General features: G+C 61.9%; 2 protein-coding genes across 4 annotated transcripts; one reads left to right on the top strand and one right to left on the bottom strand.

Moving 5' to 3' along the window:
- Positions 1–354: 354 nt before the first annotated feature.
- TRIT1 (tRNA isopentenyltransferase 1) lies at positions 355–14,865 on the top strand. Its single transcript, XM_032132404.1, has 11 exons — positions 355–522; positions 5,726–5,866; positions 6,280–6,378; positions 6,585–6,733; positions 7,582–7,724; positions 7,972–8,083; positions 8,172–8,284; positions 9,303–9,380; positions 10,897–11,006; positions 11,327–11,444; positions 14,239–14,865. Exons 1-11 carry the CDS (start codon positions 367–369, stop codon positions 14,376–14,378), a joined length of 1,359 nt encoding a protein of 452 aa, XP_031988295.1. The 5' UTR covers positions 355–366; the 3' UTR covers positions 14,379–14,865.
- Positions 14,866–19,010: 4,145 nt separating this feature from the next.
- On the bottom strand, positions 19,011–26,650 carry LOC116455150 (protein FAM49A-like). Of its 3 annotated transcripts, XM_032132635.1 has the most exons (12): positions 26,496–26,650; positions 23,806–23,890; positions 23,245–23,325; positions 21,369–21,490; positions 21,187–21,292; positions 20,862–20,998; positions 20,678–20,755; positions 20,441–20,557; positions 20,258–20,337; positions 20,029–20,155; positions 19,732–19,802; positions 19,428–19,621 (listed from the first exon to the last, which is right to left on the bottom strand). In XM_032132635.1, exons 3-12 carry the CDS (start codon positions 23,312–23,314, stop codon positions 19,558–19,560), a joined length of 972 nt encoding a protein of 323 aa, XP_031988526.1. In that variant the 5' UTR covers positions 23,315–23,325; positions 23,806–23,890; positions 26,496–26,650; the 3' UTR covers positions 19,428–19,557. The 3 variants fall into 3 exon arrangements, with proteins under 3 accessions (XP_031988524.1, XP_031988526.1, XP_031988525.1); XM_032132634.1 differs by lacking the exons at positions 23,806–23,890; positions 26,496–26,650 and adding an exon at positions 21,979–22,058 and having other exon boundaries at positions 23,245–23,330; XM_032132633.1 differs by lacking the exons at positions 23,245–23,325; positions 23,806–23,890; positions 26,496–26,650 and adding an exon at positions 21,979–23,233 and having other exon boundaries at positions 19,011–19,621.
- Between the last annotated feature and the right edge of the window lie 903 nt (positions 26,651–27,553).

Genomic DNA, 27,553 nt, shown 5'->3' with positions numbered 1-27,553 from the left:
AGCCCCGCTCCTCATCGCTTTGCCCCGTTGCTACGGCAACAGCATCCTTCCCAAAAAAAGCGGCCGCGGGGCAGAGCCCCACGTGTGGACAACGGCGGGAGGGGCTTGGGGGGTAACGGGGGACCCGAAAAGGGGCCGGGGGAATGGGGATGCGTTTGGGCACCCGGGACACGGGGAGGGGACCGGGCTGGCTCGGGGGAATGAGGGCACTGGGAGAGGGACCCAGGAGCACGGAGCGGGCCCGGGCCGGGGAGCGGAGCCCCGGCGGGCAGGAGCACACGGTGCTCGGGGCCCGGCCCCGTCCTCCCCGCGGGCGGCCCCGGCCCCGGCCCGCCCCCGTCCCGCCCGCCCGTCCCCGGCCGGGCCATGGCGGCTGCGGCCTCGCTGTGCCTGGGCCGGGCCCCGCGGCCGCCGCGGCCGCGCGTGGTGATCCTGGGCGCCACCGGCACCGGGAAATCGGCGCTGGCGCTGCAGCTCGGGCTGCGCCTCGGCGGGGAGATCGTCAGCGCCGACTCCATGCAGGTACGGCCGGCGCCGGGCAGCGGGGAGGCCGCGGCCGGGCCTGGGCCGGGGAGGAGCCGCGCCCGGAGCCCCGGCGGGGCCTGGGGCTGGGCCGGGGTGTTGGGAGGCGGCTCGGCCTGCACCGGGGGCGGCCTGGGCTGCACCGGGAGTGGTCTGACGCGTACCGGAGAAGGTCCGGCCTGTACCGAGGCCTCCTGGGCTGCACCGGGGCCTCCTGGGCTGCACCGGGGGCGGCCTGGGCTGCACCGGGGAAAGTCCGGGCTGGGCCTGGAGGGCCACAGGGCCCAGTCGGGTCCTGGAGAAGCTCAGCCCCGGAGACTCCGGGCCGGTTGCCTCCGGTTCTCCCGGGCCCCGTGTGTGGGTGCCTGTAGGGGAGAGCCCAGGGGATGGATCCTGCCCGCTAAAAGCGCTCCCGGTGTCCCTGTCCCGGTGTCCCTGTCCCGGTGTCCCTGTCCCGGTGCCCTTGTCCTGTGCCCAGTCCCGGTGCCTATCCCAGTGGGCATTTGTTTGGCTCGTGTGAGCAGTGTCTCTGTGGCCCCCCTCCTGCTCTTGGGGCATGGTGCCCTGTGGGCTGTGAACACGGTGCCACAACCAAAACTGCAGAGTTTGTTCCAAGTGTTTGTTTAAGCCCCCCGCCCCCGTCCCCAATAAATTCACCTTTTGGAATGAAACCAGAGCGAAGGTGTTTTAATTTTAACCCACCGGAAGCTACACCGAGGTGTAAAGGGTTGAGTAAAGGGAGGCAGCAGCTGGAGCTACTTGGTAGTGGGCGACATCCAGGGTGGGATCCTTTGGTATCAGCAAAGGGACACCAAGAGGTTTGGGGAAGAGCATTAAAAATTGTATTTTCTACTTGCCAGTGACAGTGTCTGTGGTCTCATCTCTCACTGCAAGCAGCAGTGTGGAATATATTGGTTGTATGGTTGGGGTAAGTCAACGCTGAGGAGGCAAAACTCATTTTTTGGGTCTTAATTTTGTTCAGCTACAAGAGCTTTGTCACAGGATGGACATTGCAGCCACCACAACAATAACAATTTTGTTGTTGTTTAGCAAAATATTTTCCTTACTGATCCACACTTTCACTGTTCCCTTCCTGTAGCACCTGAACTTTCCATGAAGTTTAATGTTAAATATTTTTATTATTCTGTGTAAAAAGGTGTTTTCTGCCAGCAACACCCTTTGTGCTGCTCAGAGATCAATTCCTGCTGTCCTGTGCTCACCTCCCTGTTTCCTGCTCTTGCTGGTCACTGTTTGTGTCCCAGTGAGCTAAATTTAAAGACTCAGTCTGCTGAATTTGGGGCGAGCAATCAAAAGGTAAATTTATGGGATGTTTCCCTTGGGGAAGGAGTGTTCGAGGTCTGAGCTGAACTGAAATCCTGAGAGGGCAAAACGTGAAGCGCGGGAGCTTTGCCCATCTTTAACACCGGGGAAGCAGCTGCTGGCTTGAATGCTGCTGTGGCCACGAGGCTCCTGCGGCACCCCGAGCCCTGCAGGCGCGTTTGAAGCCTCCTGACACGCCGTGAATCCCCGCTGGCGGATGTTTCGGAGCGTGCGTTTCGTGCTCCGCTTGTCCCAGGCCCCACCATGGGAATGCGGGCGCGGGGAGGACCCCGCTGCAGGCGCCCAATGGCATCCGGCCTCGAGTGGCTCTTGTCCTGCTTTCCTTTTAATCTCATTCTAGCGTGACTGTGGAGCCAGCGCCGAGCAGCTCGGCTGCTTTATCCCGTAATGCAGCGTGCCGGCGAGGCGGGGCAGCCCGGCAGCCCCCGGCACGGCCCCCACCACGCTCCGCTGACCCCCCGGTGCCCCCCAGCCGGGGCTGCTTTCTCGCTGGCTTTGTTGCCATGGCATGCTGTGTCTCCCCGTGGCGTGTCCCCCTGCCACGCAGAGCCGGCTCTGCTGTCCTTGCGGGATGCTTGCCGGCGTTTGGAAATCCCATTGCTCGTTCGGGACTGACAGCTGCCAGCGACCGTGTCGCCCTCAGCCCCCTCTGTGCATTCATCGCTGGGCTCTGAGCAGCTCTGACAAATGCTGGCAGTGTTTTGGGCAGCTGCTGGAGCGGGAGCCAGGCTGGGGAAGGGGCTGGGGAGCCCTGAGCCCACCTGTTCCCACACACAGGCATCCCTCTATCCGTCTCCAGGGTGTTTTCGTCATGGCTCTGAGTCACTGTGCTCAAATTACAGACTTAGCTGCTGCCTGCTTGCGGCTCAGGAGCTCTGGTTAATCTGCTGGCCTCTTAATCTTTCTTTTTGTCCTTTCTGTTGGTGTTTGTCATTCCAGTGAGTTTTGTTGAGGAGTAAGGAATCCCTTGGAGAGCCAGGCAGGGTGAAGCCAGTCCTGTTTCTTCATTCCTGGCAGTGAACATGCCGTGATCCCTGTGCCAGCTTGATGAGGGCTCCATCCACTCACGATCCCACTGTCCCTTCTGGGTTTCTCCCTTGGGAGTGGTGATGCAGTTGCTGTAGCACACATTTGTCAGTCAGTGTGTGGAGTCAGGACATCTCCAGAGCCTTTGCTGACGTCGTTGTCAGGGCAGGGATCAAGGCAGGGAGTCAGTCGTGCTCTCCTTGCACCCTCGCTTGGTTTGGGTCCTCCATGTCCCTCTCCAGCTGGGACATCCCTTGGCCCCTGTGAAATCCTGATGTTTTCCTGGCCGTAGTTGGCTTGGATGTGTCTGGGGTCTGTCATGTCGCCTTCTACACTCCTTGCACTCAGGGCCAGGACGGTGCTTTCCCCCCGACAGTGACAAAGTTTGGGATCACGTATAGAACTGGTGGCAGAGCAAAGATTTGGGAGAGCCTGCCCTTCCTGGGCTGCAGATCCTGAGCATCGTGGGTGTTTGTGTGTCCTGCCTCAGTTTCCCCACCTTTTCCAAAGGGGCAGCGCCGACCTTCCAGCCCAGCGCGGGGGCTCAGCGCAGAGGTGGGAGGACGCCGTCAAGGCTAAGCATCTTTAGTGCTGGCTTGTGCTCCCTGTCTCGGTGCCCGGCTGCTCCAGGCTGCCGCTAATCTGTTTTGGGGCCTTAGAAAGCAACAAAGGCTTATCTGAGCCGCTGGCTGAAAATAGAAATGAGTGTCAGGAGGACGTCTCGGTGCGAGGCCCTGCCGACAGCCAGCTGGTGGAAACCTTCTCCGGGCTTTGCTGCCTGTGTGTAAAAGGCTGCCTTTGTTTCCTCCCAGCCCACACACTGACACTGCATTCCTGCCCTTGTTGCTAGATATTCCGGGAGGCTCCCGGTGTTTAATCTCCGGGAGAACCTGGGGAAGCAGCCTGAGCTGTGTATCCTGGCTGTGCCCGTGCAGGGCACTGGGAGCTGCTGGCTGACTCTGAGCCGCCCCTCAGCCCTCTGTGCTCGCTGTGATTTCAGGCAGGCAGTGGGAATTGGAGGAGCTGGAGGGTTGGAAATGGGGAGAGCAGGCACAGAGCCAAAGCTCACTGAATTCAAAGGCTTTCGGTGCGACTGGAGCCCCGTGTTGGACGGAGCTGCCGAGCCCAGGGACCAATAGGCTGCCCACAGCCACGGGGCACCTTGGCAGAGCTGCCTGTGGGCCTGTCCTGCCTGCTCACCATCCCCTGGGGCAGCTGGCTTTCTGCAGGCTTTGGTTGCCCTCCCTCTCGTCTCCTCTTCCTGCCCCCCGGGCCAGCCTTTTGGGATGGGAGCAGGAGCCAGGCCTGGCCCTGCCAGCTCCAAGTGCCAGAGTGAAGCAAGGCGGGAGCGGAGCTGGTTCAGCCGCTCCGGCAGCTCTGGCTGCTTGCATGACTGCTCCAGGCAGGGCTCGGGCTTCCCTGCTCCACTAACCTCACCGTCCCTTGCTGCCTCTCGGTGCCTGATGCCCGTGGGTCACCTCTGTGTCACCTTGTCCTTCTGTCTGGGACCAGGGGAGCAGTGGGTGGAGGCCGTGCTGCAGCCGGAGGCTTGGCAGCTTCTCGGAGGGGATTAAGGGGAAATTCATTTCTTGAAGTCTGGCTGAGGTGGTTTCTGGGGGAGGGGATGGAGGAGGAAATGAGTACAGCCATTTCCAGTCCTTTTTCCCATCATTCTGGTTTATCCCATGCTGGGAGACTTCTCTTAAGCAGGAAGGCTCTGAGAACTAAACACATCCTTCCAAAGCACCTCTTTTGCCACAAAGCTGGACAGAGAGGCTTTATGTGCCCCACTGTGAGCTGCCAGCTGAGGAGGATTGTGTTTGCCTGTGGTGGGGAGCAGGGTGAGGAGCTCTCCTCTCTTCTCCTGGCTGGAATCTGCTCTCATTGGGAAGGGCTCTGCTGATGGAACACCAGGCTGAGGCAGCTCCAGCCCTTGCAGCGCCTGGATCTGCAGGCTGGGCTGTGGCTGGTGCTTCACACAGCCTGGAGGGTGGATTTGGGGCCTCTGCTGGGATCCAAGTTGCCTTGGCTCTTTCCCAGGAATGCTACTGAGGGTTTGGTTTGGGTGGCTTTTCTCCCTGCTCTGCTCTCAGCTGAGGGCCAGCATCTCTCAGCAGCGCTTTCCCAGGCTGTGTATCCCAAACTTGAGAATGAAGGCATGTGAGATGCTGCTGATTGTGCTCAGCAGTGGCTCCTGGTACCTTGGCCAGGACAGTGCCTCATTCCCCTGGCATGGCTGAATCCATGAGGCTCAGGGAGAGCAGGCAGTGCGTCAGCTGTGCATGAGCTGAGACTGTTTGTGTGTGTTCAGGAGGCTCCATGGAGTTGTGAGTTGCATCCACAGACATCTCTGGGTGCTGCAGGAAGCAGCGATCCTTGTTCCCACACGAGGCTCCGCGCTGTGCTGGAAACGTTTGGAGAACAGCACACCTGAGCTTTGAGGAGGTAGCAGCTTGGAGGCCCTCATTTGGGAGCTCTGTGCTGGGCTGGTGACACTGCCCAGGCTCTGCCTCTGCTCTCTGATCGCTCAATCAGCCCTCCCACCCCTAATTACAGGGTTCTATCAAACCAGGAAAGCAGTCACGAGCGGTTGGACTCAACGGTTCATCTCCTGTGGGCAGGAACAAACACCAGAGAGAGGCGGCCTGGCCTTGGCAGGAGCAGGTGTTGGCAGGGCTCCTGCTGCCCTGCCTGAACGTGGCACGTGCCCCTGCTGTGCCCCTGCCTGCTCCAGAGACCAGCAGGGGCTGGGAGGGGTGGCTGGGCCAGGCTGCCTGTGGGGGAAGCAGCAGTGGTGAGTGCACAGAGGTGAAGGATGGGCTCTTCTCTTCCCCAGGTGTACAAGGGCTTGGACATCATCACCAACAAGGTTTCCCCGCAGGAGCAGCGTCTCTGCAGACACCACATGATCAGCTTTGTGGATCCCCTTGTTTCCAACTACACCGTGGTGGATTTCAGGGACAAAGCCGTGCCTCTGATATCCTTTCGTGCTGCAGCCTGCCTGGCTGAGCAGCAATGGGCTTCCCCCCTCCCTGGCCAGAGGGAGCAATGTTTGGGCTCTCCACATCCCAACTAACTCTGGTTTTTCAGAGGATTCTGCTGGTGAGAGGGGGTTGGGGCTTCTTTTACCCAGCTAATGCTTGGGACAGCCCAGGGAGGGTCTCTGCTGGCTTTTGCCCTCCCTGCAGTCCTGGGAGTTTTCCTGAGTTTTGATGGTGGCTGGCAGAGGTGACAGAGGATAATGAGAGATGAGGGACACCTCTAACCCTGTCCTGCAGCCTCACTGGTTCCCTGGGGCTGGGAGAGTGGGATCTGAGCCCCAGGCTGCTGCTCCCCACAGCCCTCCCCCCCCTGCTCTGCACCTCTGCATACACTCCTTGACTCTGGCACATTGAAGATATCTTTGCCCGGGACAAGATCCCCATTGTTGTGGGAGGAACTAATTACTACATCGAGTCCCTGCTCTGGAAGGTCCTTATCAACACCAAGGTACTGTGGGGGGCTGTGAATCCCTTTGGGAAAGGGTGAATCCTGTGTTTAGGGCAGACTCCCTGCAACTGGGCATGGTGCTGTCCCCACTAGAGCGGGGCAAGGAGAACCTAAAGCCCCTCCTTCACCCCGTGGCTCTGGGGGATCTTGTTGCTTACACTGGCCTGGCACAGGGGTTTGGTTCAGGGCTGTCCTGTGCCCCTCAGGAGAAGCCCAGCACTGCCCCCAGGCCAGCCAGCGACAGGAAAGTGGAGCTGGAGCAGCTGGACAGTGCTGAGCTCCACCAGCGCCTGAGCCAGGTGGACCCGGAGATGGCGGCCAAGCTGCACCCCCACGACAAGCGCAAAGTGGCCAGGTGAGCTCGGCGTGCCAGGGGCAGGAGGTGCCAGGGCCCAGCACCCCTTTCCCAGGGAGTTGTGTGCCTGGGAGCATGGCAAGATGGGCGCTCCCACCCCAGCTGGCTGCTCCTGGGTTCTTAGCCAGTGCTTGGAGCGCTGGCACCAGGGACTCCCTGGGATCTGAGCCCTTTGGCCAAGCAGCCCCAGCCTGAGCTGCCTTTGGGGTCCTGGGCTGTGCTCTGGGGCTGCTCCCACTCCGTGCCCCAGCAGCAGCAGGGTTTGTCTGGAGCTATTTAAAGCGCAAGCTGCCCTGCTGGCTGAGTAACATAGCTGAGCTCTGTGGGAACAGCACAGCAGCAAGACCAGGCTTGCTGCTCCGGCCCAGCCGAGCCCTGGCCCCGGGGAGCAGAGCACCGCCCACCCCATTCACACGGTGCAGGGGGATGGAGGGTTGGGCACCAGCACAGCTCCTGCACCTCCCTCCCTGCCTGGGCTGGGCTGGGCTGGGCTGGTGGTGAAGCTCCACGGCAGCATCGCAGCGCTGGTCCCTTCCCTGCAGCCCTGCCTGGCTGGAAAGGGCAGGGCTGGAGCCAGATCCCTGTCCCCTGCAGGGCTTGTCCCGGTGCCAGGCAGGAGTGGGTGGCTGTGCTCTGGGCTCCTCGGGTGCCAGCACTGCACCCCCAGGACCTGGGTGTGCGCGGATGCCGGGCACGGGAGGGGGCTGGGACCTGCCCTCCCCCCACATGAGAGGGTTGGATCTCGGCGAGTGTCTGCGGTTGCCTGTGCTGGAGCCCCCGGGGCTGCTGGGGCAGTGGGAAAGCTCCTTCTCACCCAGCCTCTGAGCTCTGCGTGTCTCTGCTTCCAGGAGCCTCCAAGTGTTTGAAGAGACAGGGATCCCCCACAGTGAAATCTTGCACCAGCAGCAGGAGGAGGAAGGTGGGGGGCCCTTAGGTGGGCCCCTGAAATACCCACATTCCTGCATCTTGTGGCTCCACGCAGACCAGGCAGGTGAGAGCGGGCTCCTGGCTGGCTGAGGAAGGGCTGATCCCTGCTCCTGCCCCAGCCTCCTCCCTGGAGAAGGCAGCAATTCCTCTGGCATCAGTGGGTGTGACAGAGAACTCCCCTGACCTGCCGGGCTCTGCCTTCCTCAGGTGGAGCAGCAGCCTGGCAGTGCTGACTCATGTCCTGGCAGGCTGTGCAGCCCCCCCAGGGCACAGCTCCCCGCGGCTCAGCGTGTCCTGCTCTCCTCCTGCAGCTCTGGATGCCCGGCTGGAGCAGAGGGTGGATGACATGGTGGCTGCAGGGCTGCTGGAGGAGCTGCGGGACTTCCACCGCCGCTACAACCAGGAGAAGGTGGCAGAGAACCGGTGGGTGAGCAGCCAGATCCTCTCTGCTCCTCCCTCTGAGGTCTCCCACTGTTCCCCAGGAGATGGCTGTGACCCTTTGGTTCTCCAGGCAGGATTACCAGCATGGAATCTTCCAGTCCATTGGCTTCAAGGAATTCCATGAGTACCTCATCAGTGAAGGGAATTGCTCACCGGAGACCAGTGCCCTGCTGCTGGAAAAAGGTGGGAGGAGCACCCTGTGTGCCCCACACAGCTCCAGGTGACACCACGAAGTGGTCTAAACCAAGGTCACAGCCCCAACTGCACCTTTCTCTCTGCATTTCCGACTTCTGCCAACCCAGAGGGGCAGGGGCTCCTCTTCCAGTGCTTGGAGAGCATCTCTGAGCACAGCCAGAGCAGCCACTCCCTCTCCTCAGGGCTCGTGTCAAGATGTACAGGGCACTGCGTGGCTTGGGATCTGGAGCAGGTCCACCTGGGTGATGGGATCCCAGCTGGGGTGTGAATGCTGTGGAGAGCAGGGCTGGAAAGGAGGAATGAAGCAGAACTCAGCATTTCAGCAGCCCTGTGGTGACAAGGAATGTGGGGATCAGTCAGCAGGGATGCACCCTTTGGTGATGGTGTGTTCCGTTCTGGAATGTCTGGGCTGATGTTGGAGGGGAGCTGCTCTCAGCACAGGAGGGCCCAGGCAAAGTCCGTCTGTGCCAAGGAGGGTTCAGTGTGGAGGTGGAGACTGAAGAAACCACAGAAATGATAAAAGGCTTGAAAACAAGTCTGATGCAGAAGGAGCTTGTTGTGTCTGCTCAGGAGATGATTAGGAGGGATTTGATAAGCCTGGTGCTAAATATTGAGCAGTTGTACAGTGGAAAATCATCCTCTGATGGGTGGGGTGAGCAGTCCTGGGCTCCATTTGTGCAGAGAATTGGGCATTATGAGAGCAACAGGTTACCTGCTAAAAGCTTCAGGGTGGAGGGTTTGGGGTCTTTCCAGCCACTCTTTATTCAGGGATATTTGGGGTACCTTGTCCAGCCTTCCCACGCTGCCACTGCCCCTCCACTGTGTGTCAGGGCTCAGCCTCTCCTCAGTGCAGGCACAGACCCCCAGACTGACAGGAGAAATAATTCTCATGGTGCCACCCAGCACAAAATCCTCTCTTGTGTGACTTCTCTCCCCTGGAGCCAACAGCCTCTTCTCACTGACCTTTGGGGTTTTTCTTCTTTTGTTCAATCCCTCTGTTCCAAAGGGATCCAGGCCCTCAAGCAGGTGACCAAGAGATACGCCCGGAGGCAGAACAAATGGGTCCGGAACCGCTTCCTGAAACGTGAGTCCTCTGTTCCCACCTCTCCTCATCCCCCACTCCAGCTCCAGAGGGGGACACTGGTGCTTTGGGACAGCCAGTGTTTGGGAGTCTGCTCTCAGCCAGACCTCTCCAGGAGCCACCCAGTGTCCCCATCCACCCACGAGGCTCTTCCCGATTCTGTCCCGCTGGTTTGGGTTGCAGAGCAGATGTCCTGCCCCTCCTGAGATGTGTCCTGCCCACAGCCTCTCATCCCAGACACTCAGGAGCCAGCTGCTGCTCCCCTGTGCCCCTGTACCCCATCCCCTCCCAGCAGCAGTGCCCTCAGGAGGGATAAAATCCCAGGCAGAGGCTCAGCCCCGTGTCGGGTACCGCTAGATGATGATGGTCACGGCATCCCCGCAGCTCATCCTGCCAAATGCTCCTGAGGGGCTCAGGGAGGGGGTCCCCACACACCCACACATGCTCCTGGCAGGGAGAAAAGCCCATTTGACAGCTGCCCTCCAGATCAGGAGCAGGAGCCCCGTGGCTGCTCCGAGCCCGGGCCGTGCTCTCTGCGGTGGCAGGGAGCCAGCAGGACTTCCCTATCCCAGCCCCAGCCTTGGAGCAGGGCCAGCAGCAGCAGCTGGGAGCCGGGCACTTGTTGAAAGGTGCTCAGTAGGGGCAAAACAACAATAAAATAAATAATAAAAAAAGGAAAAAGGAAAAAAAGAGAAGGCAGGGAGAAACTCGAGTCAAAAGAAGATGGACTTTGAAGGAGGTGCAGGAGGTTTCCCGGAGCCATGTGCTGGGTGGCTCGGCTCACCTTTCTGGTGGCAGGTGTGCTTCAGATGGGCCTGTCAGGGGCTTGTTTGTGGGCACAGCAATAAAACCAGCACCTGCTGGGGACTGGCACGTGGAGCCTTTGATGGCTTTGTCTGGGCAGGGACAGCCAGGTGCCCACAGAGGGCAGGTGAGCCGTGGCGAGCAGCCAGGTCACCCAGGGAGCAGGTGCTCTCTGATGGCAGCTGTTTCACCCTGTCCAGGCTGCAGGCATTGGGCCAGGGGAGGCCAGAGGGGTGGCTGTGAACCTGTCCCTTGTCATTAGTAAAGCATCTCCTGCTGCCAGCAACCAGGAGCATCAGCCCCTGCACAATCCATTCCACGTCGGAGTGGGAATCTGCAGGCTCAGATCCCTCATCCAGGCCCTGTGCCTGCATCTCCTTGTCAGCCTGGTGTGGTGGCTCTGTGCCTGGATCCAGCTCTTTCATCCCCTCAGCCTCCTGTGGACCAGGCCTGGGGTGAGGTGGTTGTTGTTGTGATGGGCTGTTGGCATGCTCAGATTCCAGAACACTCTCCTGAAGGCAGCCAGCTGTGAAGATGCTTCCTTGAGTCCTGCGGTGTTCCTGCTGCTTGCAGGAGAGAATTTTGGCTCCGGAGAGCCTGGTGCTGTTGGCTTCTGAATGCTGATAGGAAAAAGCAGATCCCTCTGCTCCCCCTGGGTGCTGGGAGGGGGTGCTGGGTGTTTTTGGTGCTGACCTGCCTCCTTGTGTTTCTGTAGGTCCTGGGCCCAACGTGCCCCCAGTTTATGGCTTGGAGGTGTCTGATCTCCAGCGGTGGGAGGAGGATGTGCTGAAACCTGCGCTGGAGATCGTGGAGAGCTTCATCCAGGTACTGGGGAGCCGGGGTTAACACAGGAGCAGTCACTGACTTCTCTGTGGTCTCCAGGCCCCCTCATCTGGCATACAGTCTCTCCCTTGAGCAGGGCTGGCTGTTCACATGCCCAGCCTTGGCATTTCCTTGCCAGTAGAAGGAGTTTCTTGTCTCAGCTGAACATTTTTCCCAGTGCCCAGTGCTGCACTTGGTAAAACTCCGGTGTCTGCCTTGCCAACCTCAGTGTCTGAGTCCGGCAAGTTCCCATCTATGAAAGTGAACACAGACAGGCAAATTCTCGTGTCAGAGACCAATTTGAGGCATTATTTGATCTCCAGGGCCGTGAGCCCCCAGCAGAGCCCCTGAGGATGGAGCACGACGAGAACGAGAACAAGCGGAGCCATCGCGTGTGTGAGCTCTGTGACAGACTCATCATCGGGGACAGGGAGTGGGCAGGTAGGGCCCAGACAGGGGACAGGGGGGCACCTGGGGGGGCTGTGGAGGGATGGAGCAGCTCCCAGATGACCCCCAGCTCGTGATCCTGGCCTTTCAAGGATTGTTTGCAGCCGTTTGCAGGAGCTGTGCCACAGGAACCATCTGTCAGGAATTCCCCCCTTCCCCCGGGCTTCTCCCCCCCGTCCCAGCACCCAGTAAACACAGAGAGCATCACACCAGGGATCTAAATGTGGCATCAAGCTCAGAGCTGCTGTGTTTAGTCAGGGCTCTTGGTCCTTTACAATGCTGTGGATGCTTCCTCAAAAAGCACGGATCAGATCTCTCCTAAAATTCTGTTGTGTGAATGAAAGTTTCTTCATGTTTTTAATAGTTCAGTTTTGCTCCAATATTTCCTATTTGTGTGTGGATTTTTTTTCTTTTCAAACTATTCCTAGCTGTAATAGTAACAGAAAGGGATTTTCTATTTTCAATAGACTTACTTTAAAAGAGCTCAGCTGGAATCAGATTAAGTCAGTGAATTTATCTGTGCTGGGAGCCTCATGCTGAGAGCCAGAAACAAAAAGTCGTGGAGAAACTGGCTGCAGAAATGAAACTGGTAAATCTCCACGTGTTGCCCAAATTCAGGATGTGCAGGGTCATGGTTTAACCCCAGCTGCATCTGAGCCCCCCACAGCCACTCGCCCTCTCTCTGTCTCTGGGAGAGAGAACTGCAAGGGTAAAAGTGAGAAAACTCAGGGGCTGAGTTAAATGGGGAAGGCAAAGCAAAACAAGGAATTAATTAGTTGCTTGCCATGGTTGGGCAGTGCTCGGCCATCCGCAGGAAAGCTGGGCTCCATCACATCTAACATGACTTTGGGAAGACAAACTCCATCGTCCCAATGTCCGCCCCTTTCCTCTTTCTTCCCCTCAGGAAGTGTGAGCCGTGTGGTGTGGGATATCCCTGGGGTAAGCTGGGGTCAGCTCTCCCAGCTGTGTCCCCTCCAACCTCCCTGTGCACCCTCAGCCCCCTCTGTGTTGCTGTGAGGAGCAGAAAAGGCCTTGACGCCGTTCCAGGACTCCTCAGCAATAGCAAAACATCGCCGAGTTATCAACCCTGTGCTCAGCACGAATCCAAACACAGCCCCAGACCAGCTCCTGTGAGGGAAATCAGCCCTGCCCCAGCCAAAACCAGCACATGCAGACACAATGCAAAGATAAATTTCCCAGCTCGTTGGGTTTGAGGGAGTTGCTTATTCCTTCCTGAGCCGGGAAGTGCTGAAAGCAAAGCCGGGAGCTGGCTCTGAGTAGGAGGCTCCTTGCAGTGAGATCAGTTAAGTGCAGTTGTTATTTTAGCCGGTCTCAGCTGCCTCAGAAGGTGCTTGGAAGGAGCTCGGCTTGTCCAGAACCGAAAGCTGTCGGGGTCCCTGTCATCCTTTAGGTCCAGTAAATTCTGTGACTGAGCGGGAGCTCCTCGAGGTTCCCCCCAAACCCCACAGCTGCAGCTCCAGGTCCTTAGGGATGTCACCCTAGATACCAATCGATGCTGACAATGCCTCCCTCAGCCAGGACCAGCTGTTACTCTCTGTATCCAGCAGAACTGGGCTCAGATCCCCAGATGGTGGGAGAAAAATGCTCCAAATTCTGGCTGTTACTTGTGCTTGCAGAATGGAAAAGGAGGGCGAGAACAGCCGTGGGAGCTGGGTGGATCTGCACTCTGGTCTGTTTTCTTAGGTCAGGTGGCAGATAGTTTCGGGAACTGCTTCCCAGTGCCCTGCTGGCTCTGGGGGATTTTAAAATTTTACCTGGTTTTACAATTTGTATGGACTTAAAGAGCACAACTCCCCAGACGGCAGCAGCAATTGGCGCTTCCTCAGCCACTGCAGCTTTGGTGTTGCTTGTGACAAATTGCAGGAGGTGAGGCTTTATCTGAGGCTGAGGGTGACCCTCCAGCATTGTGATAAAGCAGCAGCTTTGCATGTGATTTCATCCTTTGGCAGAAAAAAGGATGGCTGGAAAACACCCGAGGGCCTTGATTCAGCCAGCACATAGCCTCGTTTAATTAAGGCCCTGCTTGAAAAGTTTGTGCTTTAATTGCTGCTCTGATGTCTTGGAAATGACAAAACCGCCCCACCAAGGTGGTCAGACAAAGCCTCCCCTGAGATAAAACCGCTGATAAGGAGGTTTGGCTGTCCTTAAGGATGTGATTTCACAGAGAAATGCAGCTCCTGCTGCTCCAAGCCGAATCCCTGGGATTACCCCTCTGTTCCCATCTGACTCCTGCTGCAGTGCTTTCCTGGCTGGGGCATTGCCCTGGAGTTATTCAGAAGTTTAATTACGCTCCAGGCTCTTCCCTGGCTGCCCTGTAGGATGCACAGGGTATTCCCAGTGCTGTGGTGCAGGAATCCAGTCCTACAAATGATCCTGGCAGCGCTCCATGGGGAGCAGGGAATTGCACAACCTCGCCTGCAGCCTGCAAAGTGCCACCTCTTTGGAAACTTTCCCTCCTCCTGGGAGAGCTTGGGAGCAGACTGGTTGGAAGTGACAACCTGAAATCTTCAGCATATGCAGAGCCAGGATTTTTCCTTCTCTTAGTCCTTCCTGAGGAGGTTTGGGAGCTTTGTCGCCTTCTGAGCCCTGATAGTTCGGCCTGCAAGCGTGCAGAGGAACAGCCAGGGCAGGGTTGGGGAGTTCACTCTTTGGTAGTGAACTGTGTGGGAGGCTGGGGAAGGGAGGGTGCTCTGCCCTGCGTGGGGGGATCGGCCGTTCCCTTCTCCAGATTCCACAGATCAAACGCTCTGTTTGCCTCTTCCTCCAGCTCACACTCGGTCCAAATCCCACCTGCACCACCTGAAGAAGAGGAGGAAGCTGGAGGCGTCCGGCCATGCCGGAGGGACCATGAGGGACAGTGGGGACGCAGAGACCTCGGACAAGGATGGCAGCCTGCCTTTGCCCTAGGCCTGGAGAAGGGAGCAGCTGTGCATCCACCTGCATGGAGAGGAAGCTCCTTAGTCCTGGGCAGCCTTGAACCAAGGAGCCGAGTCGTTTTTTTTCGGGATGAGGCAGGTGTGTGACGACAAAGGCTGTCGGCTGCGTCGGATCCTCTTCAGATCCTCTTCATGTGGCCTCATCCCACTGCGTTCCCATGCTCCCCCAGCCCTGCCTGGAGAGGGCTGGGCCCCGGGGCAAGGCTGCTGGCAGCGTCCTCCCATGCAAAGTGTGAATTCCTGCCAGAGATGCATCCTTGGAATGGCTGAGCTGCTGGTATGTGGTTGTGTGGATCTCAGAGGCAGAAATACCCCGACTCCTCCGGCTTGGCCGGGAGTGCAGCTCCAGAGCTGAGCGAGCTCTGGCTGCCTTTATTGTGGAGAGGATATTTTTTTTTTGTTCTTTTATATGCAAATAAAGTTGCAGGATTATTGTGGGTTCCCCTCCCTGTTAACAAGCGCCGTTTCCTTGCTCTCTGATTCCACCTGGCCCCGGTTTCCTGCTCTGGGCACAGGGCAGGAGATCCAGGTCTGGTTCCTTCTCCCAGTCACCTTTTCCACAGCTCCTGAGGGAGCTGAGCAGATGTTCCCAGCGTGGTGGGGGCAGGGAGCCCTGTGCACACAGCAGGTGCAGGAGGAGCTGGCACCTGTTAAATAGGAACTTGGGAATGATCTCATCGAGTTTGCAACAGATGAGCCTGTCCTAGTTAAGGCAGAATTCCCGGGGGGTTACACTGTGGTTTGGCGCTGGGAACCGGCCCTGAATTTGAATCCAAGCTACTGAGCAGTAAATTCCTGGTGCCCACCAGGCAGTTGGTGTCCCGGTGTTCCTGGGGGACGCGAGTGCCATTTGTGCCTGGAATGGTGCTCTGGTGAAACCAGGACAGCCTTTGCAGGGCCTTGGGGATTCTCCTGGCAAATGCAAACCTTGGGAGGATTTGGGGTTGGTAGAGCACAAGTTTTCCCTCGTGCTGCACCATGTGGCAAGAGCCAGGCCTCATCCTGCCAGGGAAGGGCTGCGTGGGTGGATTTGCCGGCACGGGCTCTGGAGATTCCTGCTTTGCTGGGGATTAGATTAAACCTCCAGTTTGTGTTCCTGGGCATGGAATTATTCCTGCAGCGCTCCGTGGGGTGGCTTCTCGGGCCATGTGATGGGGTGTGGGAGCTCGGACTGCAGGGAACGCGCAGGGAAGAGCTGGGAATTTGGCACTGGGCAGAGCTGGGCACTGGCTTTGGAATGCTGGGCGCTGTGGTTGTGTTGCTGGGTCTGTGCAATGCCAGCTGAGCCTTCTTCTCCAGCCCAGACTTGTTTGCCATCTGTGCTGGCTCAACCCATGGATGTGGGCTCAGCCCAGTGCTGGAGCACGCGGCCATGAGGTCGTGGCATGGAATTGTGTTCTCCCAGCCTGGATGGATGAGGTGTGAGCTGGGAATGAAGCCCCATTCACCACCCGTGTGCTGAGCTGGGTTGTGACAGAGCTCTGAGATGTTGAGTCATCTCCCCCAGGCCAGGCCAGGATCGATGGGAAGGAGGGCTGGGATTATCTGCTCCGGCTCCTGAGTGCAGTCAGATGTCCACAGTGTTAGAAATGGATTAAATATCCTTAATCGGTTTAATATGAACTTTGTTATCCCCTCGGATACATGTTGTTCCTCCTCCACAGTAGCCTGTTCTCTTCAGGAGCCTGCTCAGCATGGGCTGTGCTGAGCAGGGAGGGGCAGGGGCTCCCAGGCCTTTTCCCCCTTGGTTTGAGGGCAGCGGCTCCCAGGTGAACAGGGTGTGCCACACTTCTTTGTCCCTGCAGGGGGAAGGAGGATGCACGCCCCGATCCTGCCAGCACCACAACACAGGTGAGTTTTCCTCCTTGGAGAGAGGTGGGGCTGTCACTGTGGCACGAAGTTTATTTAAGCAGAGCCAGGGCAGCATCCCTGCCGTGGGTTGCTCTCCGAGGGAGGTTACTGTCCTTGGTGTGTTGGACCTCTGCTGTCTGAAGGTCTCCAGCAGGGACTGGGATCGAGCTCCTGGCAGGGTCACACCAGTTCCTGGTGCTGGCACAACTCCTGCTCCTCCTCCTGCTGCTCTGGGCCCTGCAGAAGGGACAAACAATGCAGGAATCGCTCGCCAGTCCCAGCCAGGGCTCGCTGAGAAAGTTGTTGTGGTCTCAGGTTTCAGGCTGCTGTCGGTGCCGGGAGGTTTGGGGATGGGGAATGGCACTTCGCTCCATCTGCCCTCCGCTAATCCCCAGACAAACGCGGCTCTTCCATCTGTGCAGCCGGAGCCGCCGAGCCCATCACACCAGCCACTTAATCTAAATGGCTTTGGCCAAAGATAAGGTCATTAATTACACTGGGATTAGAAAACAGTCCAGGCCCGGCGTGGCTTGGCTCGCCATCAATTAAAGTCCTCGGCACCTTGGTGTGGCTGAGCATCGAGCCGAGAGCCTGAGCTGGAGGAGCACCGTGTGCTTGCGGACAGGGCACCATCCCAGGGGCACTGCCTGTCCCTCGCTCGGACACTGGCATTTTGACACGGTGCTCCTGCCCCAGGCCGCTGGCAGGGCTGGTACCGGGCAGAGCAGAGGTGGACCCAGGGGTCCCCCTGGCACCGTGGCAGCCCAAATCCTTGTGGCCAGCAGTGAGAGGTGCGTGGGCAGCACCTCCTCATCTGCATCCCATTGTTGGCTCCAGCAGCCCCTGCCAGGGCTCCACTCCGAGCTGCCTCTGACTTGCTGCCCACAGGGGTGGCCGCTGTCCCCGGGGCTCTGAGCTCAGATGTGTCTGTGATGATCGAGGACTCGCCCTTCCCTTTCGGTTCCCTTTTCTCACCCTGTTTTGGCTCTAAACTGCTCCGATGTGCCCATCCCACAGGAAATGTCTCATCCCTGCAGTGCTGCTCTTTGCCAGGGTCGGATGTGCCACCTGCTCTGCCCGGAGAGGTGCCGTGTTGGGGACACTCAGGGCTGGGATGTGGCACGAATTTGGCCTCATTCCTCCCTTCACATGCAAGGGGCACCACGGGGGGGGACCTTATGGGCTCTGTGCCAGGACCCGACCGGCACTGGGACACTGGGACACAGCTGCCACCTCTCCCAGCACCGGTGACCAGCTGGTGTCTGTGCCCGTGCTCACTGGTGGCTTTAAAGGATCCGGCTGTCCCTTGACTCCTGTTGGCGGTCCTGGCTGGTGATGCTGTCCTGGCTCTTCCCAGCCCAGTTCCCACACTGCAGGGACACTCTTCGGACGGGCCAGGGACCATCTGGGGAACGGTGTCACCTGGGGACATCGGCTCCTGCAGACACACAGCAGCTGCAACCGCCGCACTGAGCCGTGGCCTGGCCTCAGCCTCAGCTCCCAGGTGGGATCCTTGTGCTGTGGAGCACCAGTGGGACTTAACGGGGCCCTCGGGGTCCATTTGGGCTCAGCAGAGCTGGGTGGGTCAAAGGAACTAACGGGGAAACTGAGGCACGGCTGGGGCGTGAAGCGGCGCGGGAGCAGGGCAGGATGTTGGGGAGCCTGTGGCCCATCCGAGGCCTTGGCAGCGTTTCAGATGGCTGTGGCAAAGTCAAATGTTGCAAGAGCCTAAAAATAAAAGGAGCTGTTGGCTGGGGTTGTGCAAGAGCACGTCCCTGTCCCACCCCGCGCGGGAGTTCGGTGAATTTGGCGGCAAACCCGGCCGTGCCCGGCTGGATCCTGGCACCGGGCCCAGGAAATGCCAGTTTCCAAAGGGCTGGGGGCTGTCCCCCCCTCTTTGTCCCCTCCCTGTGCAGCCCTGTGGCTGGGGAGGGGCTCCGCGAACGCAGGGGGACATGGGGGCTGCAGGTGGGTGGGATGGGTGACCCCATGGTGGCACCCTGAGGAATTCCAGAGGGGTCCAGAGCTCGGGGGGCTGTGGGGACCCTGCCCATGTGCCCCCCCAGCGCACAGAGGGGGAAGAGGGGAAACTGAGGCAGACTCTGCCAGAGTCACCTTGCACGGGGCTCTGCATCCGTGGTGTCACCCATGGGGTGCCCGTTGCCCATCCAGGACATGCAGGGCAGAGGGGGGGTCAGCGGTGCCCGTGTGCCAGGCGGGAAAGGCGGCGGGAAGGAGGGGGCTGGCAGGACACCAAACCCCCAGGGGCCCTGTGCCACACGGTGAGGACGGTCCTGGGGGTCCCCTCGGCGGTGACACAGCCCCAGCCAAGGGGCTCTGCCCTGCGGGGGTCTCCCTCAGCTCGGGGGGGCTGTGTGGGGGGGGTGCGGGGCCGAGTGGGTGCCCCCAGGGGTGGCTTGGCACGGGTGGGGCCAGCGTGGCTGCGCTGTCGCGGTGTCACAGGGCCATCTGCCGGCAAAGGCTCCGGCCCGTGGCAGCCAGCCACAGCCTCCAGCAGCCGCCCAGTCCTCCCAGTCTGCAGCTGCCGGGGCACTGGGGAAGGAGGCGGCCCTTGCTGGGCAGACTCGGGGCACCCTGGGGGCCACCCTGGGCTGTTGTCCCTCCCGGTCACTGTGGGAGGTGGGATTTGTCCCACAGGGTGTCACGGAGAGGGACCACGCTCCCTGGGGGGGGTTCGGTGGGTGCCTCCAGCGGGATGGGATACGACAGAGACGGCTCCGCTCCGGCCACGAACAGATTAAATGTCATTTTATTTCACACCCAAAAAAAAATGTAGAAAAGAAGAGGTGAGTGTGGATTTAATTGCTCATATTAAAAATCTACCAGGTGAGACTGAGCCGTTTCCTCCAGAGTCAGTGCAGATCCACAGGGATTCTTCCTCCTCCTCCTCTTTCTCCTCCTCCTCCTCCGCTCGGGGACCAGGATGGGGACAGGGGCACCACCTGCCCCCTCCCCAAGGTGCCCCCGTGCCATGGGCACCCTGCTGCCAGCCCCATCAGCACATCCCTTTGCCCGGGTCTCTCCTGCCCGGCCCCAGCCCCCCCGGGCACGGAGTTTCCACAGTGCCATCCGCGCCTCGTGTCCAGGAGCGGGTGCTGGTTTGGGGGTGGGAAGGGGGGGGCAGGAGCTCGTGGCAGGGGTGGCCAGGGGGCCGTTCCGATTCGCTTTCGGTGTTTCCGTGTGTTCCTCGTTGTCCCTTTTCCCTCGGTACAAAATGAGCTGTATGGTCATGGGCGTCGGTGACACGGTGACGAGCGGCTCCAGCGGCCGCCCCGCGCTCACTGCAGCAGGGCCCGGATCTGTTTGGACGTGGTGTCATCGTTGAGGTGCCGAGTGGTGTACCTGGACGGGGAGGGGACACAGGTCACAGCCCCCGACTCGCTCTGCTGTCACCCCGCAGCGCTGCCGGGGGGACGCCACGTCCCCGCTGTGTCCCCAAGCCCCCGTCTCACCTCAGAGCGTTCAGGAGCCCCTCGGTGCTGGTTGAGGGTTGGTCTTTCAAGACTTTGATGCAGCCTTTCATCTGATGGAGGCAGAGAGAGGGGCTGTGAGGTCCCAGATGGGCCACAGGGGGCTGTGGCCCTTCCTTCCCATCCTCTTCCTCGCTGCTCAGGGGGATGAGCTCCCCCCTGGAGCAGCTCAGAGACATCCCCATGGGGTCAATCCAGGGAGGGGGACCCCAGGGATCACAGCTACTGCGATGAGTGGGACGGCTGTGACCCCACAGCTGTGACCCCAAGAGCACTCACATCGATCTTGGAGGTCTTGGCGAAGGCCCCCACGGGGTGGACGTGGTCGTAGAGGATGATGACGCCGACCATCACCCTCATGCAGAAGAGCAGGGTCTCGGTGTTGGTGAAGCGGCTCCGATACTCCCTGTGCCAGGAGAGAGGCTGGCTGAGCCTGGGGGAAGGGGTGGGGTGGCAGAGGGACCCCAGCACTGAGATGTCCCCCCAAACCCCAGTGTGGGGTACTCACGGGGTCTCCAGCATCACCCTGCACACACAGGCCATGGTGCTCAGGCAGTCAGTCGTGTCCTCGATCGGGAGGGTCTTGTTCTGAAACCCAACAGTTCCCGGCTGCTGTTTCCACCCCCAGCCCCCTGCATGGTGGCTGGAGGGGGCTTCCCCCCGCCCTGAGGGTCCCCCCAGCCTCCCTCACCTCTGAAACGAACTTGGTGGTGGCATTGCTGAGCGTTTTGAGCATGGGGGTGGCCTCAGCATAGAAGAGGGACATCCTGTTGGCCATCTCGTTGTTCACCTCGCTCTCTGCGTCCAGCTGGGGCGGGGGGGGGTGATGGGGGTCACTGGGGTGGCTGAACCCCCCCGGAGCCATCCCAGCCTTGTGAATCCCTGGGGGAGGCCACCCCTGGTCGGGAGGCCAGCAGAGTCCTCTCACCTGCAGGTTGTTGATGCGATTCCGGCTGATGGTCCGTCTGTAGTAGCTGAAGTCGTTCTGGATGGCGGGGTTGGTCATCTGGGGGGGGGGACACACCAGGCTTAGGGGTCCCAAGGGACTCTGCTGGCTCACAGGGTCCCGGTGTGGGGACCCCTCCTCGCTCTCGCCCCGCGCAGGGAGGCACCTTGAGCTCATCGAAGCTGAGGGTGAAGTGCAGGATCTCGGCGAACTGCTTGGCCAGGGCCTGCTCCCGCTCCAGGTGCTGGGTCGGGGCGTAGGGGGGGCTCGTGAGGGCCTCCAGCAGGCTCCGCAGGGCGTTCTCTGGGGACAGAGCACTCCTGGTCCCCCTCCGCACCTCCCCACCCCCCGAGGGGAAACTGAGGCACGGCTGAGCATCCCGAGCTGCGCGCACACTCCACGGCCGGGACTCCCGCAGCCGGTCCCGTTCCTGCCTGCGGGGAGGGATGCGGGATGCACAGCGGGGAATGCAAGGGAGGTCAGGCGCTCACCCAGCCGCAGGGAGAACTCGTAGAAGCGTTTCAGCTTGGCGACCAGGGGGCAGACGGCGCTCCAGGCGCGCTCCTGCAGCCGCAGGTCCCCGGGGTTTTGGATGGCCTGGGAGGGGAGAGCGCCAGCGGTTGCCCCAAGCCACGGTGGGTGCGCGGGCAGCGGGCGCCGGGGCTGCACCCACCTCTCGGATCTCCTGCCCGGCGCCCGTGTAGGACTGCAGCTCGGCCAGGATGGTCTGTGCCTCCTCCAGCACGGCGTTCACCTGGTTCCACACCGCCGTCTCGGCCTCCGTCGGCTGCGCATCTGCAGGGCAGCGCCCCGGGGAGAGAAACCCGGAGGGCTCTGAGCGGGGCCCGGGGCGGCGAGAGCCAGAGCGGGGTGCCAGCACCCCATCCCACGGCTCCCCCGCCGGCCCGCAGCCCTCCCTGGCGGGGTTCTCCCCCTGATCCGTTCTCCTTGCCCGAGCTCAAGTCAAGCCGTGGAGTGGGGGGGCAGGTGGGGGTGAGTCCTGGCTGCCCTGTGCCCGCCGTCCTGCTCACCACGAGGGGTCCCCGAGCAGCCCTCGGCCCCAAGAGGCTGCGAAGTGCCCCGGGGGAGAGGTGCGGAGCGACAGCCCCCGGCCATGGGTCTGGCCCCCCTCCCCGGGGACGCCCCCGGATGGCAAAGGTGGGAGAGGACGTCTGGGATGGGCGCGATGCGATGGGCGACGGGGACAAGAACTCAAAATGGTGTGGATGTGGAACTCAGGATAAGTACGAAACGGAAAACGGAAAATAAAAATCCCATCTCACTTTCAAAGTCAAGGAAAAAATTAGGGCCTTGGTCAAGTTCGTTATAAGTCAACACTTTTAGAAGGTTCCCCATGTGAAACCTGCAAGAGAAGAAACAAGAGGAAAAAAGCATGATGGTGAGGTGGAGCCCGGGGAAGAGGTGCTGGGCTGCGGGCAGCGGCGGCGGCCGGAGCCCCGTCCTCCCCCCGCTGCTCCCCGGGGGCTCGGGGGGCTCCGGGGGTGACCCCGCGGCTGCTCCCGGCCCCGGGTGCAGCCTCTTCCCCCCCGATGGTGATGAACGCTGGCGGATGGGGTGATGGAGAGGGAGGAGCGAAGGGAGGAGAAGCCGCCGGGAAGTCCCTGGAGTCCCTGGAGCCTTGGCTACAGCCATCCCCCTCCTCTAGTGCAGAGCCAGCCCCGAAACGGGGGGTCCTGGGGAGCCCCCAGACCCTGTGCCAGGGGGCTGGAGGCAGGAAAAGGTTGTGCTGCCTCGAAGGAACCAGGAGGAGCAGGAAGGTCCCTCGCCGTGGGAGGGGGTGGCTGCGCGACCCCAGCCCTGGGTATTTTGGGGGCTGCCGGAGCCAGAGGTGCTGTGGGGAGCTGTGCACGGCCTGTCCCAGCTGGGGATGGAACTGGGGCCAGAGCTGGGGCGAGCAGACGCCGCTGCGCTGTTGCCACCCTCCTCGCTCTTGCCCTGAGCTGCGCTCTGAGCTGGAGCCCCGGGGCTGTGCCCGCTCTGGCATCCTGCCACAGTGGCCACCGTCTCCTGTACCCCTCCGTGTCCAGCCTGGGGGGCCGGGAGCTGTCCTTTCCTGTCCGCCGGCCCAGATCCACGGGAAGCTGAGGCAGGTCCCTGCTCCCCATCACTCGCTGCAGGCTGCGGCCACCGCACCGACCTTCCCAGCAGCGCAGGTGGCACGGAGCATCCCCTCCTCCTTTCCCAGCCTCCAAGGCTGTCCCTGTGCTGGCGGTGTCACGGCACATGCCACACGGCCACCAGTGCCACCAGCTAACAGCAGCGGGCGTGTGCCTGAGGTGGTCCCGGGCCGGGTCCTGCTGCATCCTGCACCCCACCACTCAGCCAGGGTGTCCGCCCCACTCTTTGAGGGATGGGGGATCTCCTGGGGTCCCGCTCCCCCGCCCCACTTTGCAGACTTTTTCAGGGCCCCGAGGCACCTGGGGACACGGGGCTGCTCGGGGACATTGTGCCTGTCCCCATCCTCTGGACAGCAGCCGCGGTGGCAGCCCTGGCGCCCTCCCCACGCCCACCCTGCTCATGGGACTTACTTTCAAAATCCAGGAAAAAATGAGGACAGTTTTCTAAATCTTTGCCCAATACCTTTATCAGGTTGCCCATGGCCAGCAGACCTGAGCGAGAGAAACAGAACACAGTGGAACAGCACCGGTGCCACCGGCCGGACACCCCCGAGCCCCCGAGTGCCACCACCGCGGCACCTCCCTGCGCCCACCCCGATCCCTCCTGGCTGGGCACGCGGCTGTGAGCATCGCCTGGAATGTGACAGCTCTCCCAGCACTTCTGCCAGTTCCAGAGGTGGGGAGGGAAGCGGGGTGTGGTCCTGGGAGCCTTGTGCTCCATGGGGCACCCCTGGCCATGCTGCCACCCCTGAGACACCCCAGTTCCCCCACGCTGGCACCCCCAAGGGAGGGGGGGCTGCCCCGGGTGACCCCCATGGGGTCATGGCATTCCCCTGGGTTATGGGGCTGGGCATCCCCCACGGACAGGGGAAGACCCCAAATGGGAATTGTGCCCCACAGAGCTGGTTTGGGGATCTGGTGCCCGTGCCAGAGCATCCCACCCACCCCACGGCCATGGCCTCAGGTCCTTACCTCAGTGCCTGGTGTGGCAGCGGTGGCTACGGCAGGAGCAGGGGCTGTGCCACCCGCCTGGGTCACTTCATGGGCTGGCGGGGACCTGCGGGCAGGAGGGCGAGAGGGTCAAGGCACCCCACTGGGCACCTCCCTGCCCTGGGGACCCACCGGTGGGTGACTAGGGGGGTAAGCACGGTGGGACACTGGATCTTCCCCCCCCATCTCATGCTGCCACCGGCCTTCCCCTTATTTACCTCAGTTATTATTTTATTGCCACCGGGAGCTCCCCAGGCATCGGGCTGAGCATCCCCGTCCCTCTTCACCCCTTGTGGGACCTGCCAGCAGCTCGGGGACAACCCCAGAGTGGAGCCATCTGTCCCCATCTCTCCTTGGAGAGGCCAAGATCCCCAGGGATGACTTTCCCAGCTCCACTGGTTGGGTTTGCTCTCTGTTGTGAAGATCCCTTTATGCCGCCGAGGAGCCACAACCCAAATCCTGCAGGCAACAGGATGCTCCCCCAGTTCCCTGCATCCCACCTTTCCTACAGGGATGTGGGGGGGTCGGGATTGGCCCCATGGTGTCAGCAGGCTCCGGGAAGCAGCCGCGGGACTCAGCAGGTTGTAATTAAGCGCTTGGGTTTAATTAATGAGGCTGGGGGAGAGGGAGAGCTGAAGCAGCGGGGGGAGGGATGGGGCGGCCTCGTGCCTGGAATGGGGCTGGTCCCCCCCAGCCCCGTGCTCCCCACTCAGCCCCGGCACAGACCCTTGGCATCAACAGTGATGGCTCTGCCTTCCTCCTCCTCCTCCTCCTCCTCCCAGGCCCAGCGAGTGGTGGCTTTACACTGGGGCTGCACCAGTGCTGAAATGCAGCTGGTTTTGGGGTAACTGGGGTACCCCAAATACACCCAGAGCTGCTCTGGCGCAGTGACCCCGAGGTTCATCCTGCTGAGTGCTGGGGTGTTTTGGAAGGGAGCTGGGGGGTCCCTGGGGTGCTGGGGCAGTCAATGGGGTGGGAGGTTGGCACCTGCTCTGCTCTGGCACTGGCACACAGGCTGTGACCAGCGTGCGGGCATCCTGGTGCCCGCGCCACCGTTGTCCTTGACGGGCAGCTCGGGGCTGGGATTTGTCACTGCTGAACTCTGCCCGTGCCCAGGGAAGGGGCAAGGATGGGTCCCCAGGGTGAGGACACCCCAGGGTGACTCCAGAGCCGTGGCACAGGGGTTCGGTGCCAGACGGGGGTTTGGGGATTGCTGCAGCCCCCTCTGGGCTGGGCATGGTGGCTCTGCTTGGGGTTCAGCCCCAGTTTTGCGCCGTTTCCTTGGTCCCAAGTGCTCAAACCCCGCGGTGGCACTTGCCCGGGGGGCCGCGGCACGGCTTCCCAGGGAGGCTGTGGGGAAGGGCGAGGGGCTCCCTCCAGTGCGGGCTGCCCGCTGCTGAACCGGGGGAATTGTGCGCCCTAAATCCGCTGGGAGAGACACCCCCAAACCGGGAGCGCTCACAGAGGAACGTGCTGCCACAGGAGGGCTGGGAACAGCCGGCTCGCTGTCCCCAGCCACACCCGAGATGTCCCCGGCTTCTGTCCCTGCCTGCGGTGGCCTCGTTCACCCCAGCCCTTCTCCAGAGCCTGCCCCTCTCCCCGCACCGTCGCCTCCCCCTGGTCCCTCCGAGCATCCTGCCCCATGGAGACCCCACGGCGGGTGTCACCTCCACGGGGACAACCCAGCCGATGGGGTGAACCCCCACTCCTGCTCCAAGCAGAGCCCAACCCTGCATCCAGGAGCACCCCTCTCCCGAGCCGGCAGTGCCCGGGCTGGCCGCACCGGAGTGGCAGCGATGCCCCCGGCTCAGGCCACCCGGTGTCACCGTTTTGGGGCTGTGTCCCTTCGCTGCCGGCGCAGCATCGCCGTGGGCACCGCAGCCTGGTGCAGCGCCGCAGCCGCGGCCAGGGGCTGCCTGCCCCTTCCCCCTGACCTGGCCCCGCTCCCCGCAGCCCCCCGCCCGCTGGGTGCCCTCCGGGTGCCCGCCGGGTGCCCCCCGCCGCCGCCGAGCCCCCTCTGCCGCTGCCCCCCGCCCATGGCCGCGCCGGCACCGCCGCAGCCGCCGCAGGGTCGGGCGCGCGGTGCCTGAAGGATTTTCCGTGGTGGGGGGGGGGGGGGACAGCTTATCCCGGGAATTGGGGTGCCGGGGCCACATCCCACCCCAGGATCAGCCGGGGCAGGGTGGAGTTGGGGCTTCTCAGCGCGGTGACCCCCCCCCCCTTCCCCCCGGTCTGGGGAGCTGCCTGGCCGGAGGGATGTGGGAGCCCCCCCCATGGGGCTGAACCCCCCGAGCGGGGCCGGCGGGGTGCGGGGGGCTCCCCTGTGCCTGGCTGCGGCTGCGGCTGAGGCTGAGCAGCCGGATTTACCGCAGGGCTGCCGGGAGCCGAGCCGCAGCACCCCGCCGGCGCGGGCGGGCACCCACCCGTGCGCCCGCACCCACCCGGGGCACCGCGGGGCTGCAGCAGCAGCCCCAGGCGGGGCGAACCCACCCCAGCGCCCACCCCATCGCCCACCCCACCGCCCCCCAGCCCTGCCGAGCAGCGGGCTGGGGGTGCAAAGCGGCAAGAGGGGCGCTGCTGGCGGGGTCCCCGGGGGGGCACAGCCAGCCCCTCGCCCTGCTCGCAGGCCTGGTGGCAGCCCTGTCCCCGTGCCCGCGGCGGCCCGCGCTCACCGTGGCGCTGGGAGCCCGCGGCGTGGGCAGGCGGTGGCGGCGGCCGGGCGTCTGCGGATGCTGGCGAGCGCGGGGTGTCGGGGACGAGCCGCCCGCCGTGTGCGTGAGCCGCCCTGCGCCAGCTGCCGAATGCACCACAAAGACCACCATAGCCCCCCGGCCCCCCCCACGCCACTGGTGACGGTGACGTCTCAAGTGTGAGGGAGACGGGGATGCTTAACCCCCTGCGTGCCGGCCGGCAAAGCTCTGAGGCCTGGCGGGGACAGGGGTCCGGCTGCTGCCTGGGTTTGGGGGACACGGGGACATCGAGACGGTCCCCCCACCCCTGCATCAGAGTCAGCCCCAGCTCGAGCAGGCGGAGGGAAAACCCAGATATTCCTTTGCTCCTGCCCCAGCCCGTGGGTGGCACCGCTTCCCCCGGTCCCCTCTCCGGGGAGGGGGACGAGCACCGACCCCAGCTGGTGCCACCGCAGCGAGGACAAACCAGACCCACGTACCGGGACCCCTGTTTTGGGCAGGCAGCACCCTCTGTCCCCATCAGCTCCCGCACGACAGGGGCCAGGATGGGTTTGGATGGCACGAACCAGCACAGAGCTGTTCCCGCGGGGGTGATGTGGGAGGAAGGGAACCCCAAAATCGGGCTATTTCTGCTTTTCTACCCTGACTCCCCCCTTTTCCCAGGGCATCACAGTGGGGACATCAAGAGGGATCCCCAGTGCTAGGACCACCCCAGGTCCAGCTTGCCCAGTGGCACCCAGAGGTGTCCCTCAGGGACATGGGGTAGGTGACAACAGCTCCTCTCTCCTTTTCAGGGGCATTTGAGCTGGGGGGGGGGGTCACAGAGGGGCTGCCTGAGCCACCAGTGCCCCGAGCACTGGGAGTGTCACAGCCGGGTGACCCGGCAGTGCAGTGGGACAGGGACTGTCGGGATTCTGGGATGAGCAGCAGTGACTCCTGCCCCCCACAGCCCCGGTCCGGCTGCAGCAGCCCGAGGCAGAGGGGGCTGTGGGGTCCCCCCCATCGGGCACAGCCCCCGGGCCGTGCTGGTGCAGCCCGTA

The sequence above is a fragment of the Corvus moneduloides genome, chromosome 23 (genome assembly GCF_009650955.1).
Source record: "Corvus moneduloides isolate bCorMon1 chromosome 23, bCorMon1.pri, whole genome shotgun sequence".
NCBI lineage: Eukaryota > Metazoa > Chordata > Aves > Passeriformes > Corvidae > Corvus > Corvus moneduloides.
Note: the sequence above shows the minus strand (reverse complement) of the source record. Positions and strands in the feature narration are given on the sequence as shown.